The following is an 18,142-nucleotide window of genomic DNA, read 5'->3' as shown; positions in this document are numbered from 1 at the left end:
GTTTTCTCGTCTCCAGGAGTTCAGTTCAATAGACATTTAGGTTATACTCAAGGCACTCTGCTAAATGTTGGGGACACAAGGGTCCCTGCTCTTAAGATACTTAGAACCTCTTGGAGGAGACAATATCACCCAATCTGTGGATCAATAGGCACTGTGTTAAGTGGTAGAGAACCAGGGACAAAACAATCCTTGAGGAATTTCCATTCTATTAGGAAAGAGGGGGAAGTGTGCAATGTAAACACAGATGAGAAAATACATAACACATACAAGGTAAATAAATAGACAGTTGAGCTAGGTGACCAGCTCTAACCTGAGGATCCTTTTTGAATCCTAAATCACTTTTTCATTTTGAATTCACTCCAGGGGAGCAGCCTAGGAATTTGATAGATTGTATCTGTGACCAAGAGAGCCTCCATGAAAATTTTAACTTAAAAAAAATTCTCTCTACATATTGCCTTAGAGGTTTTCTTTGCAAATTTCTTTCCCTCCTCTTCCCTCCTACATGACTTTGCAGAAAGATGAAATGAGTCAGTTTCTACTAAAAGAGGAAAGCTTAACAGCCAATCATTTTAGAGCTCGTCAGCTTCCTTATATTTGTTCTGTCTTATCCATCAGTATCTTTTCCTTTTCAGTCCCAGTGATTCATGACGTTGCTCTTTCTCACCTCCTGTGGGGTTCTTTCATATTTCTCCCCCTCTTCCAAATCAACTTTAGTTAAAGCCTCATGCACTACCTGGCTCTTAACCCCTTTTGCTGGAGCCCTGGGCTACCACATTACAAGAAAAGCAGCCTTGTAGAAAGCAACCTCCTGAGAGATGTTCTTCAGGAATTTGAACCCCAAGGAGGCATAAGTCTGATCTTATGATGTGGGCTGGGGTGGGATGGGGGTGGAGGGTGGATGGAGCACTGGACCCAGGAGACCTGGTTTCAGATTCTTCCTCAGTAGCTGTATCACTACAGATAGTCTCTGTGAGCCTCTGAATAGTGAGGTTCAGGATCCCTGAACCTTCCCTTTTATAGAATTGTTGTGAGGGGAATTGCAGACTTTAAAACATGAGCGTTTAGTGAGAATGGGGCTTGCTGCCATTTTTGGATCATAGATTTAGAGCTGGAAAGGACCTGAGAGGCCATCAAGTTTAACCTCGCCATTTGACAGGATGAGAAGAATGAAGCATGTAGATGTTAAGTGACTTGGCCAGGATCACACAACTAGTTAGTCTGAAGTAAGATTTGAATCCATGTCTTTCTGATTCTGAGACCAGTGGTTACTCCTCGATGAACCTCACTTTCATTTCTCAACAGTAATAAGGCAGCCACAGTGACAGTGGAATATGTTTGTTTTTTAATTTGATTTGTCATTCTAAGTACCCATAGGATGTGCTGTTAGGCCTCTTCTGGACTTAGTATTGACAGAGCTGCAGTTAGCAGGTTAAAAAGAACAAGGTTAAAAAAACCCTAATTGATTTCCAATCCATATTCCAGGCAGGAGGTTCCTGCCATCTCATACATCACTAGTTTTCATTCAGCCTGGGTTAGTGGTCAGCATAGTGTTTGACACATAGTAGGATTTGGGTAGGAGCTGGACTTATGATTTCATTGGTAGAGGAAACTCCCTCTACCAGTGCCATAGTGCGTAGTACACCAGTACATAGTAGACCCTTTTTTGGGAGGAGGGGAGAAGAGCAATCGAGGTTAAGTAACTTGTCCAAAGTCACACAGCCAGTAAGTATCTGAGGCAGGACCTGAACCTGTGTCTTCTGGACTCCTAAGTCAGTCCAATGTCTCTTTTCCACATCCTCTACGGTGGCCTCCAAGTGACTTGGGAGACTGCAGGCCATTCAGCTGTGGCACTTTTGAAGGATGCTCAGACTAAAGAAGATGAGAGGCAGCAGCATGTGGTCCCTGCTTTAGGGCTTGGTGGGCTTAGAAATGGCTCCTCCCGTGCGCAGCCCCTCCCCTCCCAGATGTGAGATGAAGAGGAAATAAGACAGAGGAGAGGGAAGAGAAGCTCAGGGAAATTTCCAAGGACAATTGAAGAATGGGAAGCGAGAGCCACCATGGCCCTGTGGCTGCAATGGAAATAGAGACACTGTGGCCTTGCCCCAAGCTTGCCTCTGACTCATTGGATGATCTTAGGCAAGCCATTGGAACCTCCCTTTTGTTCCTTTGCTGCTAATAAAAAGAGGGTGACATTGATTAGTCAGTGTGTATGTTTTGGATAAAATGATGGTGCATAGCCTGAAGTGGCATTATTACCTTTGCTTTACCCCATTATGCAATTTTAGTTATTGTTAAATGCATCCCTTTTAAATTTCCCCACTCATCAGTACTTAAAAGGAATAGCTTGGTGGCATGTGGTAGAATGGCTAATGCCTCCAAACCAAGCCACCCTTGCCTACCCCAACAAAGACTTTGATTCATGGATTTTTTTGCTCATGGAGTTTATTGTAGATAGGCAGTCTCTAGTGGAAAGAATGATGGACTTAGATCTGAGTTCATCTCCTGACCCTTAGTAGCTATGACCCTGGACAAGCGTCTTTACCTCTCTGATCCTCAGTATTGTCATCTGTAAAAAGGGAGAGAGTAATGATGCTGGTAATACCTACATCACAGGGTTGTGATGAGCATCTGATGAGACAACATATACAGAGTGCTTTGCAGACATTAAGAAGCTCCATCTAAATGCCAGATACTATTATTTAATAAAAATGGGCTGTGTGTTCCATTGTGGAAGTCTAGGTCACAATGGAGGGACAATTAATTGCATCCCAGTCCCTTGGAAAGGACTTTCAGAAGGTACTAAGGAGGGAGTGTGTGAAGGAATGGAAGGGGTGCTGGCTTTGGAATGGAGCAGCGGACTGGGTTCAAACCCCAGTTCTGATGCTTACTACCTTTATGACTTTGAGCCCTGGGGCTCAGTCAGTTTCTTCATCTGTAAAATGAGGTTGGAAAAAAAAAAATGAGGAGGTTGGACCAGATGGCCTCTGTGGTCCTTTCTAGCTCTATTAGATCTGTGATCTTATGATCCTGTAAATGGGGCAGTGAGCTCCACTTGTGGACGATTTGGAGAATGAGGGGAGGAAGATTACAGGACCTACTATGGTACCTGCCCATCTTTTACCAAGAGGGAAGCCATTATTGCTTCAAGAAGATAAAACGCAGGGGATCTTTAGCTTCCCTTCCTCTGATTCTATGCTCCTTAATACAACTTATTAGTGTGGTTCCCCTCTTATCCATGATACCCTTTTCCTGTGTCATTGCCCTTTTATGAAAATTTTTTCTTTCATGAATCTGTGGATTTCTGTTGCCTTAGGCATTCCTGAGTTCCCAAGTACTTCCCACCATTGGTTCTTCACAGTGCAGGCAAGAGTGAATTCGTGGGAGTTTCTTCAAAAGAATTCCAAGGGGTTCCTCCAACACGGGGTTGGTTACCTTTCTCCTATCTGATGTGGGTTTTTTTTTTTCCTTTCTCCTATTTGAGAAACAGACTTTGAGGAAGATTGTTTGGCTAAGGCTCCGTCTCCTGTGGCCTGTCTCTAATTCCTGTTGTGTTCAGTCATTTCAGTCATGTCCTACTCTTCAAGACCTCATTTTGGGGTTTTCTTGGCAAAGATACTTGGAGTGGTTTGCCATTTCCTTCTCCAGCTCATTTTACAGGTGAAGAACTGAGGCAAATAAGTGACTTACCCAGGGTCACACAACTCGTAAGACTGAGGCCAAATTTGAACTCAGAAAGATGAGTCTTCCTGATTCCAAGCCCACCTATCTGCCCCGTCTAATCCTTACCTTCTCCCTTTGTGTAGCACAAAGAGATCCAGCCTGGGCGTCTTTAGTCCATTTACCTTTTGACAATACCTCACCTTTGTTGATAATTTGTTGGTTTTGTGTCTGAAGCATCATAGGGATATCATACATTCCTTGGATTTTTGTGGCTCTTCCAAAGAGCTCTCTCACATTAGTTGCCTCATATAACTTTACAGCATTCCTGGGATATAGGATTAGGTATTTAAAAAACCATTTCATAGAAGGGGAAAGAGACACACACATTCACCCACACCTACCCACTCAGAAGTGAATGAATTACCTAAGGTCCTATTGTCAGGGAATGAACCAAGACCAGAGCTTTTATACACGACTCCCATCAGATTAATGATGTGTTTCTCTAGAAGGGAGGTCACAGAGAAAAAGACTAAAGAAGCTTCACCCCCTTCTTCCAGAGAATACCTGACTCACAGGTTTCTACTGCTGTGATTGTAACAGGGATTGTAATTGGCCTGGCTGCTCTGTGGCCATCAAGTCAGTTTCTCCCCCTACCCGAGAAGCAGCAAGTGCCTTCTGTTAGAAAAATAGAAACATGTTGTCTGCTATTTTGAACAGTCTCGGAAATATATTGTGGTAGGCAGGAGTGCCTCTGACTCCTGCCCACCTCTTAAAATATTTTAGGGCCAGCAATTTAAACAGCTTCACCGTTGGTCCCCCATGTGATCAGAGAGAGACTGTTCCTTCCCCAAAGTAGAGATTTCAGCTGTCTTGCATCAGTGTGTGTGTGGCTTGTTGGGTGATGGGGTTTGTTTTTTTCAGTAGGCTCTCTGTCTGGTCTTTTGCTCGTTCTTCCTCTCGCCCAGCTGTTTTAAGTAAACCATGAACCAACCATTCTTATTCTTGCTATGTCTCTTCTCATTCCTATTCTCCTTGCATTACCATGGTAGTCCCTGAGTTATTCACGCATTCACGATCTTGTAATCAGTCGCCTTTCTCTGAATGTACTTTATAAAGAAAGGAGATGGCTTTGAATATGAATTTTACTCTGGGTGGATTCCAGTTTTTCTCCTCCTCCCATTTGCTTCTAGCCCTGTGTGTTCCTTTCCCTCTCATTTTTTTTTCCCCAAAACCATTTGTAGACGTTTTTTTTACTGAGAGGATCAAACAACACAGCCGGTTATCAGCAGTATTTATAGAATTTTTCCAATACAATCTCTTCATGTTTTTTCGTTAAGTCCTTCCCACATGGATGCCAGAAAATAACATGGTAGGTTAGTGACTTGGAAGTTAAAAGAGTAAAGAAAAGAATTTGTCGGACAACTGAACTCATTACCTTCATTCTCCTTTGTGTCCCAATCTGTAAGTTTTCTAATTGTGCTTAGCCTTATGGAAGACACAAAAAAATGCCATTAAAAAAACACCTTGATATTATATAAATCTGGTTTTACTTCAGGTCACCACATATCCCCATATGTATAATGAGAATGTGTGTGTGTTGTGTGTGTGTGTGTTGTGTGTGTGTAGTGGAGAGACCATGTATGTGGTAGAATGTAACAAGTATCTAATTTAGGATCAGGAAGACCTGAGTTTGAATCCTACCTCTGATCCTAATTCTGTGACCATGGCCAAATCACTTAATATTCCTATTTGTGAAAAATCTCTCACATTAGTTGCCTCATATAACCTTACAACATTCCTGGGATGTACGATTAGGTATTTAAAAACCCATTTCATAGAAGGGGAGAGAGACACAGACACTGACCCACACCTACCCACTCAGAAGTGAATGAATTACCTAAGGTCCTATTGTCAGGGAATGAACCAAGACCAGAGCTTTTGTCCACTTAGTCATACCATCGACTCCCATCAGATTAATGATGTGCTTCTCTAGAAGGGGAGGTCACAGAGAAAAAGACTAAAGAATCTTTGCCCCCTTCTTCCCGAGAATACCTGACTCACAGGTTTCTACTGCTGTGATTGCAACAGGGATTGTAGTTGGCCTGGCTGCTCTGTGGCCAGATAGTGTAAGAGGGCTTATAATATCTGAATGAATAAAGCATTTATTAAGCACTTAACTCTGTGCAAAACACTATGCTGAGCACTGGAGATACAAATAGAGCCCAATACAAAATCCAATGTGAGCCCCTGCTCTCAAGGAGCTCCCATTCTAATGGGGGAGACGACGCAGAAGGAAGGTTTCAGCCTCAAGTCACGTGGAAAGGTCACATGGTCCATAGGATGCATCTGTTGTGAAATTCAAGTAAGATTATTTTATATAAAACACTTTGCAAACTTTAAAGTACTAGATAAATGCGAGCTATTATTGTTATCATTAATAATTTCTGTCCATATAACATGGAAAGCGACAATGGGGGCATTACTGTTATTCACCAACACCATTATTTTGAGAGGGTTCTGATTTATCTGAAGTTTTAGATAGAATGGCCAAACTTCATATCTCTCCAAAAATATACTTGAACCACAATATTTAGGAAGAAAAATAAGAGTAATACTTTATGAAGCTTTCGTGATGTCTAGGGAAAGGCTAGGTCTTGGGGCCACTTTGGGAAAAGAGGATCACCATTTGTCACAGCACCACAGGAACCCATGTGCCTGCCCCAGGAGAGGAGAACTCACGCCTGTGGGTCATCCCAGGACAAAAGCCTGGGGAAAAAACATCCTGTCAGTAAGGAAGAAAATGAGTTATCAATGAAATCTTTGAATTCTTTTCTAACTCATGCATAATGGTCATTTTAATTCCCCTAACACAGTGAGGTTTACAAAGTGTTTTCCTTAGTAGATTCCTTTGAAATGGTTAGTGCAAGTGCACTAACAGATAAGGAAATTGTTAGGCTTCATGAAATGGAATGACAGTACTTACAATACATAGCTGGGAAAGATTTGAGCTGAGACTGGAACCCAGGTCTGCTTCTAACTCCCAGTCCAGCATTCTTTCCTCTCAGGTTCCCAGAGTCACACAGCTGGGAAGGGTCATAACTGGACTTGAAAACCCAGGTCTGCTTCTTCCTTCAAGCTTTGAGCTCTTTTTCCTGTTAAAGGATTTTCCCCCCATTTTTGTGAATAGGAAATTTATAAATTTATTAATTTTTGTAAATGTATTAATTTTTATAAACTAAGGCTCAGCAGAGACTGGTAACTGACATCCAAAGTTACAAAGCTAAAAAATGGAAAAGCTGGACCTGGCCGGGTCTAGTGTTTCCTCTACAAAATGCAAAGTGCTTATTGCAATGACTGTTTAACTCTGATGATAGAAGTTTAAAATTACAACTCTAGAAGCCTTTTGTGATCACTCAAGATGTTTTTCTTTTTGGACCAGAACAGAGGAGGGTGTTTGGATAGAGCAGCCCTTCTTCATGACCGAGGCTCTGAGTCTCAGACTTTGCTGCCCATTTGGTCTTTTAGGCAGTTCTGTTATAATTCTGAAAATCTCCTGAGAATGAAGTAATGGAGAGATATGCTGCTTTATATTCCCAAGCGGTCTTTCCTTCCTTATTTGCTGTCTCCAGGACAGTCTCTCTGATGTCCTTAGGCAATGTGGTATAATAAAAAGTGTGCTGGACTTAGCATCAGGAGAGCCCTGGCTTCCAACTCTGCCTCTGCTTACCTGATGTGGAATTATGGGTGAGTCACTGAACCTCTTTTGAGTCTCATTTTCCTCATATATAAAAGGAGAATATAATATTTCCACTACCTACTTCGCAGGATTGTTGTGAGGCTCACAGGAGATAATGTATGTAAAATGCTTTGTAAATCTCAAAGAGCTATGTAAATGCCAGTTATTTTGACTATTTCCTGGCAGCTTAGTTTTGAGATAACACATTTGCTCCAAATTGGTGAATCTAATAAGATGGTCTGGTCTTGGCTTTTCTCTTCAGATCACTCCATTTTTTTTCCCTGGGATAAAATCCAGTACTAAAGTAAAGTGCATATTGAGTGCTGACTCATTCCTATCATGAACTAAGCTTGTGCCACCTTAACTTGAGCTTGCCTTTTAACTTCCTTAGAAGAGAAGTCAAAGGGATTGTGATTTGAATTTACCAGAGTTCTTGAGGCTCTAGGGAGAGAACCATGCCAGGCTGTGACATTGAACTAGGACAACTCCCTAGGAAGAAACGATTCCAGTGTTGGGAAGAAAGGGAAAGAGGACGTAGACACAACCGAAGGCTTTGCCTCACATCAGAAGCTGGTCTATTGTTTGTTGATTCTGATAACCTTTTCTAAGTGCACAATGCATTATAGTTTTTCAAAGCACTCAAGATAGGCCATCTGCCCAGCCCTGTTTCTTTTGGGAATACTTTGGCACTTAATAATGGCGAGAAAATCTCTGCTTGCTCCCTTCAAGGCAAAAAAAGGGGAGAAAAATCCCACCAGCCCACACAAAACTTATTTAAGGAGATACCAATTCATCAAGATATTTCTAGGACCTACCCAGAAAATATAACCTTAGGATGCCTTGAGAATCCACGAAAATCTAAATGAGAAGAATGATTCAGAGTAGCATGGATTGGTTACATGATCACCACCCCTCCCCCAGCTCCACCTCCCCAAGTTTTTTCTAGAGTTGGCAAGAGTTTGTCTTGCTGATTTAAAAATCTGAGACTTTGAGGGCATTTCACATATGAGTCTTCTTTCAAAATAAACATTCTGTTCTCAATTAACTATGGCAATAGGAAATAGAGAAAGAAGAGAGAAATTAAGTCTATAGATAATGAAAAATAAGAGTCTGTTGGACAATGACCTCTTTCCTATCCAGGCTTTTTTTTTTCAGAGCTGTTAATAGGTAACAGAATCAGCTTTTGTCTTTTTTCATTCATTCAACAAGTATTTATGGAGGACTCACAATGTACAAATAGTACTGGATTAGATACTATGCAAATACAAAAGCCTGTAGTACATTTGTTCTGTCCTCCAGGAGATTATGATCTAATCAGGGAGATAAGATGTAGACATATAAAATGTTAACTAACATTGCCAGTGTTCAAGGCAGCAATGTAAGAGGCATCACCAAACCATATGGTTAAGTTTCCCGTAGGAGTAATAATAACCACGGTTAGATTTTATATAGCTCTTCAAAGATAATAAAGTGCTTTAAAATTTTATCGTTTTTGATCCTCACAACTACCCTCTAAGATGGGTCCTATTATTATTTTCATTTTACAGATGAGGAAACTGAGGCAGACAATGATTAAGTGATTCAGGGTCACACAGCAGAAAAGAGTCTGAGGCAGGTTTTGAACTCAGTTCTTCCTGACACTAAGCCTAATGTTCTATCCACTATGCTACCTAAATGCCTTTAAGTAATTGTTAGGGGTTCTGAGAATAGAAAGATTCCAGTGGGGTTGAGTGATCAGGGAAGCTAACATAGAGGAATTGGAGACCTTAGAGGAAGGGACCTTAGAGGTCTTCTAATCCAATTTGAAATGGAATCCTTTCCACATCCCTCCTGACAAGTGGTGGTCCACCTTCTGCTTGTAGAGCTGCAGTGATAGAGAGCTTATGACATCTGGAGACAGTCCATTTCACTTATGGGCAGTTCTCGTTTATTTTTATATATTTATCGGCAGCTGTGATGGTTAAGTTTTTTTTCTTACCTCTAAGGCTGTATCTGTACAGTTTCCATTCATTGGCCCTCTGAGGCCAACCAATTAAAATTAATCCCTGTTCCACCTAGTAGCCCTTAAGATACCCAAAGACAACTTTCATGCTTTCCTGAAGTCTAGATGAAGTGGAACTTAAGTTGGGCCTTAATGTAGATGGATGGAATTCAATGGGAAGCAACAGCCAGAGCAAAGGTATCTTCAGAGGCAAGGATAAAGGGGCTCTGCCTGGAGCAAAGGAGAATGATAGGAGATAAATAGAGGCAGTAGGTTGGGCTCGTATTGTGAGGTGCTCTGATTGACAGACTGAAGAGTTTTGACTTTATCCTCCAAGTCATGGGGAGCTCCTGAAGGTTTTGAATAAGGGAATGACATGATGGAAGCTTTTTTAAGAAACTGAGAGACTGGAGGAATGGAGACCAGTATGAGACTACTTCAGTAATCAAGGTATGTTCTGATAAACATCTAATCTAGGATGGTGGTCATGGGAATGGGAAAGAGGAAGCAAGAGTGAGATATGTTATAAAGGAAGAAACAATAGGCCATAGTAAGTACTTATAGAGGGGAAGGGAGCAGTCAAAGATGACAAATTTTGATTTTAGGTTACTGGCACAAAAAGGATCCTTTTGACAGAAACAGTTTGGGATGGCTGAGTTCAACTTTAGATGAGAACATGAAGGTGGATGACCAGGAATCCAAGGGGGTTCTACTGGAACCAGTAGATAGATGGAGAAATAGGACGGGATTTGAGGAAAAATGGTGAGAGCTAGAGCCAATGAATGCAATGGCCCTAAAATAGAGAAAAGAAGAAAAGGACATGGAAAATCTGCCTCAGAATAATCCATAGATGACCAGTACTGGCACCCAATACAAATACAGTCTGTGCTAGACACTTTCCAACTGTAACTTTCCCCTTTCTTACTTCCCTTTGTCTTCCTTTTCCCCAAGTCTTTGCAGAAGATCTTAGCTAGAAAAGGGTTGAGGTAAGCAATATCAGGGAAGAGGTTCAAGTAACTAGAAGCAGCTTTTAGTCTGGGAGGAGTGGAGCTTTTCACAAACCAAATGCAAAGCTTTACTCCTAAAATATTTCCTTGTTTCTCCACATTCCTTCCCCCTCCCCCAAAATAAGATCCTCATCAAACCAGCTACATCCTATATCCCAGTCCAGATGTAAATACTGTCCCCCTTTCCGTAAGTCCTATCTCCTGACTTCACTTTACCACAGTCTACAGCAGTCTCATTTTCACATTATCTCTTGATTTCATTGCCCCTCTTCCCATGTGGGCCTTCTACATTTCTACCTGGTCAGTTAGGTTTACAATATTAATTTTCTTGTCTATATTTGTAAGAGCACCAACTAAAGAGTTAAACGACCTGGGTTCAAATCATACCTTTGACACTTGAACATCTGTAAAGTCATTTAACCTCAGTTTTCCACCTTGTAAAGTGAGGAAGCTGGGCTAGATAGCCTCTAAAAGCCTTTCCAGCTCCAGATCCATGATCCTCTTGCAAGTAGGGCCTGTTTCATGCATTGTATTTGTATCCCTAGCACCCAGCACAGTGCCTGGCATATAGAAGGTGTTTGATGAGGATTTGTTGGTTTATAAGAATACAATGATACAACTGATATAGTTACTTTATTGCATTAAAGGTATCCAGGCTTCATGTCTATCTCATATGTGGACTGCTGAACTGTTTTGACTCTTGCCTTAGAGAGATGACCAGAGAGATTAAGGTGAAGTTCTACAGAAAAATGAGGCCATTATTTCCTCTCTATAAAATAACCAAGTTTGTACCAGTGTGTGGGAAGGAATGAAGGCCTGGGGTCCTGGGTTAGAATTTGCTGCTAGAGAAATTTAAGGGGCATAGGGAACATTTTCATCTTTCCAGAGGTAAGCTGTCTAGCGATTAAGTATGCATCATTTGGCCACGTGGACTTCAAGGACCAGGGAGCTTGAATAACAGATTTATTTTTATTGTGGCTTTTGTGTTTTCAGCCCTGAAGATCGCTGTGGTAGATATCTATCACTCCAGGTTAAAGGAGAGGCAGAGGCGGAAAAAGTAAGTTTACTCAACTGACTCTCATCTTCTGACATTGAAATGTTGATTGCATGGAGCACGTCAGAGCCATGTGGCTGATGACTCACTTTGTGACCTTGGGCATGTCCCTGTGCCTCAATTTTTCTGTCTGTCAAAGAGGGATAATAATCCTTGTTCCATTTTTACTCCCTCCTAACCAACCTTACAGAAATGTTATGATGACAGATGAGATGATGCAGCTGTGCAGTTTTGATCTCCCTGGAAGAGAGTCATTCAAGAGATTTTTATGTTGCTAGGGTTATTGGGTTTTTTGTTTGTTTGTTTTCTAAATGCTGTCATTTATGACCAATCGCTCTTTTAAGGAACCTTTCATCCAAAAGAATTCCAGAGAAACTAGATAATTTTCAGACAGACTTCTGGGTATATCCCTGGTTGTGTTCTAGTAGAACCAAAATATAGACTCAGGCGTTAAGGTTGCTAGAACCCAGTTTGGTCACAGAGACAGAGGAGTGTAGTGGGAAGAGTCCTGGGGCACTTGGTGTTAGGAGACCTGGGTTCAAGTACTACTTCTGTCCTCTTGCTAGTTACGTCACTACTGGCAAGTTATTTAATACCTCCAAGCCGCAGTCTCCTAATTTATAAAATGAGGAAAATACTAGTCCTGGCTAGAGGGTAGGGACTGTTTGGTTTTTAGCTTTGTTTCCCTAGTGCCTAACACAGTATGTGGCACACAGAGAATGTTCCATAAATGATTGTTGATTGATTGATTCTGTGGTACCACCTGAGACCTTAGACCTATTTCTCCTCTCTGGGCCCCAGCTCCCACACTTCTGTACAATGATGGATTTGGATTAGATGGTCTAAATTATAAAGAGCATGTGTCTGTGTGTCTAAAGAAGAATTTTATTCAAGAAAGAATGACGACAGAGAGATAGAGATGGGGGGGCAGGGTCCCATGGCATTAACAAGGTATTTACTAGAATAGGAGCTCAGGAAATAATAATGAAGCAATAGGGCACCCATGCAGGAGACTCTTAGCCTCTCAGAGTTGCCCTTTCTGCTAGTTTCCTCCTGTAGGTCTCATCTGCCCAGTGCCTGGAGTGGGAATGGAAGCCTCTCTGTGCTAGAAAGCTCTAAAAAAGCAAACAGCTACTCATTGTTCCTGAGAATACAAGCTTTTGTTCTGCCTGAAACACAATTAGGGACAAAGAGTAATAGAGACTGAGGATTAGAGCAGAGGCTCAGATGTTGGTGTTAGCCTCATTTAGCACTGACATTAATTAACCTCTGATGGTTCACTCACAGACTGCGTGCAATACACAGGCTTTCTCCTTCCATTAAACTGCTGGCTTTCTCCTCTCTACTTTCTCTTGGTGGTGGTGGTCTTTCCTTCTCGAAGAGGACCCATGACACCAGGGAGGTGATGCCATGACATGTAGGTGAATTGGATTTAAGTGAGGGAGGGCTGTGCAAAACCACCAGTCTCACTTTCTCCTCCGGAGCCATCTGGTTCCAGTGGCGAGATCTAGATCAGATCAACTGGAGATGTTGTCTCATATACCCAGCTCCTAAGAACATAGATTTCAAGCTGGAAGGGGTCTTGGAGATTATCCAGTCCCATCCTCTCACTTTACAGTCTTACCCCAAGGTCACACAAAACTACTAAGCATTAGAGTCCAGATTTAAACCTAGGTCCTCTGGTCCCAAATCCAGTGCCCATTCCACTACACCAAGCTGCCTGTCCTCCTGTTGAAATCCTTCAAGGCCCATCCATGTACTGCTTGCCTCCCCGTGAAGCTCAACTTTTCTTAGGTTAATTTGTTTTGGTCTCTCCTTTGCCCTCATCACACAAGTATTATACTTGTTTATGTATGTGCCATACTTCTTTAGTAGAATGTAAGCTCCTTGAGGGCAAAAAATGAATCATAGTTCGTCTTTGCATCCATAGTGCCTCTCACGTAGGAAGTAAATAATGTTTGTTGAATTGAATTGTAAAATGTTGTGAAGCGTCATATAAAGGAATTGTTGTTACTCATATCCTCTCATGATTAATGTGGCATAACCCCAGTGACTTAGGTGGTTTTCCCAGCCCTCACTTAGCATGGTGTTCCTGGCCTGGAATGTGTCCTTGTAAGTGGCAGGCAGATATCCTTTATTCCATGAAGTACAGTCTTAGATTGATTCATTCATTTGACAAATATTTACTAAGCAACTACTACATGCATGGATAGGGAAAAATATGTGCTAGAACCAGCATATATACAATTTGTACAGAGCACTGTGCCGAGTTTAGGGAAGATTTAGAAGCAAAAGCCTGTTCTTGCCCTGAGAGCTGACAGTCTAGTAGAGAAGATAAGGCATGTCCACAAAGGACTAGAATACAGAATGATTAAATTCAGCAGAAGGTTACAAAACCTTGTAAGATTTTGCAGGGAGGAGAGATCACGTCCAGATTTGGGAGGTAGAGCAGAAATCAAGGAAAACTTAATGGAGGAAGTGGCATTTCTATTGGGCCTTGAAAGGTGGGTAGAATTTCAACAGGTGAGGTATTCCAGAAATATAGAGGCAGGACAGTACACAAAGTGTTCATGGATCGGTTGAGTTTATCAAAGACTTAAGATTCTGGATATTGTTCTCAATTCACTGTCTCAGAGAGCCTCAGAGAATGTAGCTTCACTTTTTTGGGCCTCATTTTCCCTATTCTTTACCTCCCCGTGTAGAATCTTTAACCTAATGTGTATAGAAAGTTCTGCTATACATTAACTGACTTCCATATTTATTGGATCTCTTATTTTGTCTGGGTAGGGACTCTTGGTATCAATGAAAAAAGCCCTATTAGTAGTTGGCTTTCCAGGGTGTTGTTGATCCTTTTTGATCTTAGCTAGGCTGATCCTCAGACAGTAGACATACAGTCTATTACAAGGCCTGTTCTTGAAGCTTTTGATCAATCAAACCAATAAATCAGTAAACATCTATTAAGTGCCTACTGTGTGCCAGGTCTGGTAGGACCTGCCAGAACTCACATTCTGTTGGTGTAACCTTTGAGAACCCAAGGAGCTTCCCTGGGTACTCCATAGGAGACATGGGACTAGGACTTGGAAGGAAAACTTTTTTTCCCTCCCAGTGAGGAAACTCCCTCTACCAAGGCAGATTAGCACCTGCCAGACAACTTACAGTCTTAGAGCAGAGATTCTTAACTGTTTTTTGCATGATTGACCTCTTGGGCCGCCTAGTGAAGCCCTTCTCAGAATCATGATTTTGAATGATTCCAGAAAATGCTAAATTTCAGTTAGAGGTTAGGAAAAATAAAGATGTAGTCTTTTTTTAATTTAAGTTCATGGAATGCTAAATCTGTCCTCAGAACCCTAGGGGTTAGGATCCCCTGTCTTAGAGAGTTGCCTGAGTCACTAAGAGGAACCCAAGTGACTAGAACCATTCTTGACAGAGATCAGCTCTCTATCCATCACCCTTTCCTGCCTCTCTTAGTAGAGGATATACATTCATTATCATATGTAAATATTGTGGGTTTTTTTTTTCATTCCAGGATCATACGAGACCATGGCTTAATCAACCTTAAAAAATTTCAGTGTAAGTACTCTTAATATATTTATTTTAAAATATCTTCCAGAAATGATGACTAGATTAAAGCTAATCATGCATTCTCTCTGGTTTGGGATAAAGTAATTACTTTCCAAAATTAAGAGAGCACGAATCTAAAAGTGCACGATGAAATGTTTTGGGATCGCCTATCAATAACAACAACAATAATGAAAGCACAAATTTGCTGACCTTTGAGTTATATATGTGCTTTAACAAAAATCAACAGGAACTGATGCTCTGTCTTAATTGTGTATCGTGAAACAAAAGGGACTTAACACAAGGGAATGCTAAACACTATTGGCTAGCGATGCTAAAGCCACAGTATTTAACCATCATGGCCCCTAATTTGGAGTATCTGGATTTTCAAATGAGTTGGAAGGAACCTCAGCAGCCATCTAGTCCAACCCATTCCTTTTCCATCCCCCTCCAAATCTGCACCACAAGACACCCAATGACTCTTCAGCCTTTTCATGAGGACCTCCACTGAAGAGGAGCCCACTGTCTCCTAAAGCAGCTCATTCCACTTCTAGATTGTTCTAATTGTTAGGAAGTTTTTCTTGACATTAAGTCTGTATTTTACTTCTTGCGAGTCCCATATGTTGTTTCCTGTTTTACCCTCTGGGGCTAAACAGAACAAGTCTGATCATTCATCCACGGGATAGCCTTCCAAGTCCTTGAACATGGCTGTGATGATGTCTCTCCTTAGTTTTCTTTTCTCGAGACTTAACACCCCCAGTTCCTTTAACCAGTCCTCTCATGGCATGGACTCAAGGCCAGAGTATTGACCTTGAGGGTCAACAGGGGATGTGTCTGATAGGTAGGCCAAATTAAAACTCAGTGCTCTCTTTTTCTCTCAGCAAAGTGTAATTTGTTTAGCAAAATAAGATGAGAATCTAATAATGCTAATAATAGTGGTTGGCTCAGTATTTATACTGTAAATAATCATCATTCTTGACACCTCTTAGGTTCATCTTGTCACTCAGAAGGTAACCTAGCATTCACTTCAAATGGACTACCTCCTAGGTGAAACTGATTTCATGATGTCCTTCTGGTCCCATGCAGTCAAGTCAAAGAAGAATTTATCAATTGCCTACTGTGTGCCAGTCACAATGCTAAGCACTAGTCTGGCACCAGGAAAGGCAAAAACATGGTCCCTGCCCTCAGGGAGCTTACAGTCTAATGGGGAAGAGAACATTTAAACACCTCTGTACAAAGAAGATACACACACTAAATCGGAGATAATCAACAGGGGGAAGGCACTAGCATTCAGGGGGATTGGAAGAGGCTGTTGCAGAAGGTGGGATTTTAACTGAGACTTGAAAGAATCTGGGGAAGTTAGAATTAGAGTTGCCCTGCATATTACAGGGTATGACAATCAAACACATAAGTCATCCAGTGTTTTGACCTTTACCAACCATAGAGATTGCCTGGTCATCCCTGTTTTGATTATCATTGAATGGAAAGACTTCTCTCTAGCCCTATTACTTCGTTAGCAACAGCTTTATGCTACAAGTACATGGGAGTTTTGTTGCTGCTGAAAGCCAGGGAGGGTGTGAAGGGCTCAGCTGCCACGATACTGGGTACATAAGTTGACACATTTTTAGAGAAAGTCAACTTTTAAGTTGCCATATACAATCAGCCTCCTTGGACAGAGTCCAAAACACACTGGCTTTATGCCAAATTCCACCCTCTCGTGTAATGGGATTCCAAGAAATCAATTAGTTCTTCCTCTAATTTTAGAGGATTCTTTCTTGTTAGCTGCTAGGTATTCCATTGTACCATAGACTTTTAACAGGAACAGAATGTCTTCTACCTTGGAAGTGATGTACCTCAAAGGGAGATTTCTTCTTTATCTCAGGCAAAAACAGGTTTCTTCCTAAATCTGTATTTGTTTTGGCAGTTGAGAAAACAAGTAACTTCAGAAGTGCTTTAGCAGCAGTGTCAGGCTTACCTGCTTACTTGCCCCTTTTCTTTCTCTCTGCACCACCCCACCTCCCCCTTCCCTACTCCTACAGGTATTTGGGGGCAAGGAAGTGACTCTGGAAGCTGTTGGCTTTGACTGTTTTGGATGGGGGCCTACCTGGAGGATGAGGCAGCAAAATGTCGTTCTTAACAGTCGTAGCTACCAAGTTCCACGCCTTTATCAGGGTTCAAAATGCCCTATGCACACAATGAAGAATTGTGCCCCTTACCTAGGGGCACATGGAGAGGGATAATTTAATATCAGGGGTGTATGTGTCAGAGATAAGACAGCAGCTTTAGCTTGGTGGTTGGGTTTTCTGGAGAGATAAACAAAGCTATGAATGTGGGTGGATCCAATGCAACACATAACATCAGAAAGTGTGACTCAGGCTGCCAGGTGTCGTCCCTCAATTGTATCTCCCATTAGCTTTTGTGGATGCCCCTGACCAGGTAAAACAAGGTATACATAGTCACCTTGGTGCTCTATGGAGATGCTCGTAGGTGATAACATCACTGCGTGGTAGTTACAAGTTGGCTGTTCTTATTATAATTAATGTTTTGCATTCTTAGCTTTTCCTGTTTGCTTCCTGGTCATAGGTGAATGTCACATGCAATTTGAAACTGTTCCCTTCCCTCAGATGAAATAATATTAGTAAAATGCTTTGCACAGTGCCTGGCATGTAGGAGATACTTAATAAATTATTTTTCCCATTTCCCCCCGACCTTCCTTCTAGAGAAACACAGATGACCTAGGGACCCCTCTCCTTTCACTTGGTCATTTCACAATGGTCATTTCTTGTTATTTCTTGTAGTAATGGAGCGGCGTTATCCCAAAGAGGTCCAAGATCTTTATGAGACAATGCGGCGGTTCGCAAGGATCGTGGGACCAGTTGAGCATGACAAATTCATTGAAAGCTATGCATGTAGGGAACCAATGAGCTGCAATATTTGTGTGTATGTGTGTGTGTGCATGTTTGCACCAAGAGGAGAGGCACTCTAGATTGTGTTGTTGTTAACATGTACTTGTGTTTAATAGATGGGTACTTCTGTCTTGGCTCTTCTATTATGACCCTGGAGATAATTTTATGGCTCTGGGGGTGGAAGAAGAGTGAGTAACAAGAAGCTTCTTTCTAAGTGACTTCTCTGGGGAAGCACAAGGT

The 18,142-nt window shown here is 41.6% G+C and overlaps 1 protein-coding gene across 1 annotated transcript in view; it reads left to right on the top strand.

Annotated features, from left to right (window-relative positions):
• Positions 1–18,142, top strand: part of TADA2A (transcriptional adaptor 2A) — a 55,479-nt gene that overhangs the window by 26,660 nt on the left and 10,677 nt on the right. Inside the window, exons 9-11 of the mRNA XM_036758238.1 lie at positions 11,378–11,441; positions 14,965–15,008; positions 17,795–17,905. Coding sequence (XP_036614133.1) covers positions 11,378–11,441; positions 14,965–15,008; positions 17,795–17,905 — 219 coding nt within the window. The remainder of the gene's footprint in view (positions 1–11,377; positions 11,442–14,964; positions 15,009–17,794; positions 17,906–18,142) is intronic.

The sequence above is a fragment of the Trichosurus vulpecula genome, chromosome 4 (assembly GCF_011100635.1).
Source record: "Trichosurus vulpecula isolate mTriVul1 chromosome 4, mTriVul1.pri, whole genome shotgun sequence".
NCBI lineage: Eukaryota > Metazoa > Chordata > Mammalia > Diprotodontia > Phalangeridae > Trichosurus > Trichosurus vulpecula.
The sequence above is the reverse complement of the archived record's forward strand: the minus strand, read 5'-3'. Positions and strand labels throughout refer to the sequence as shown.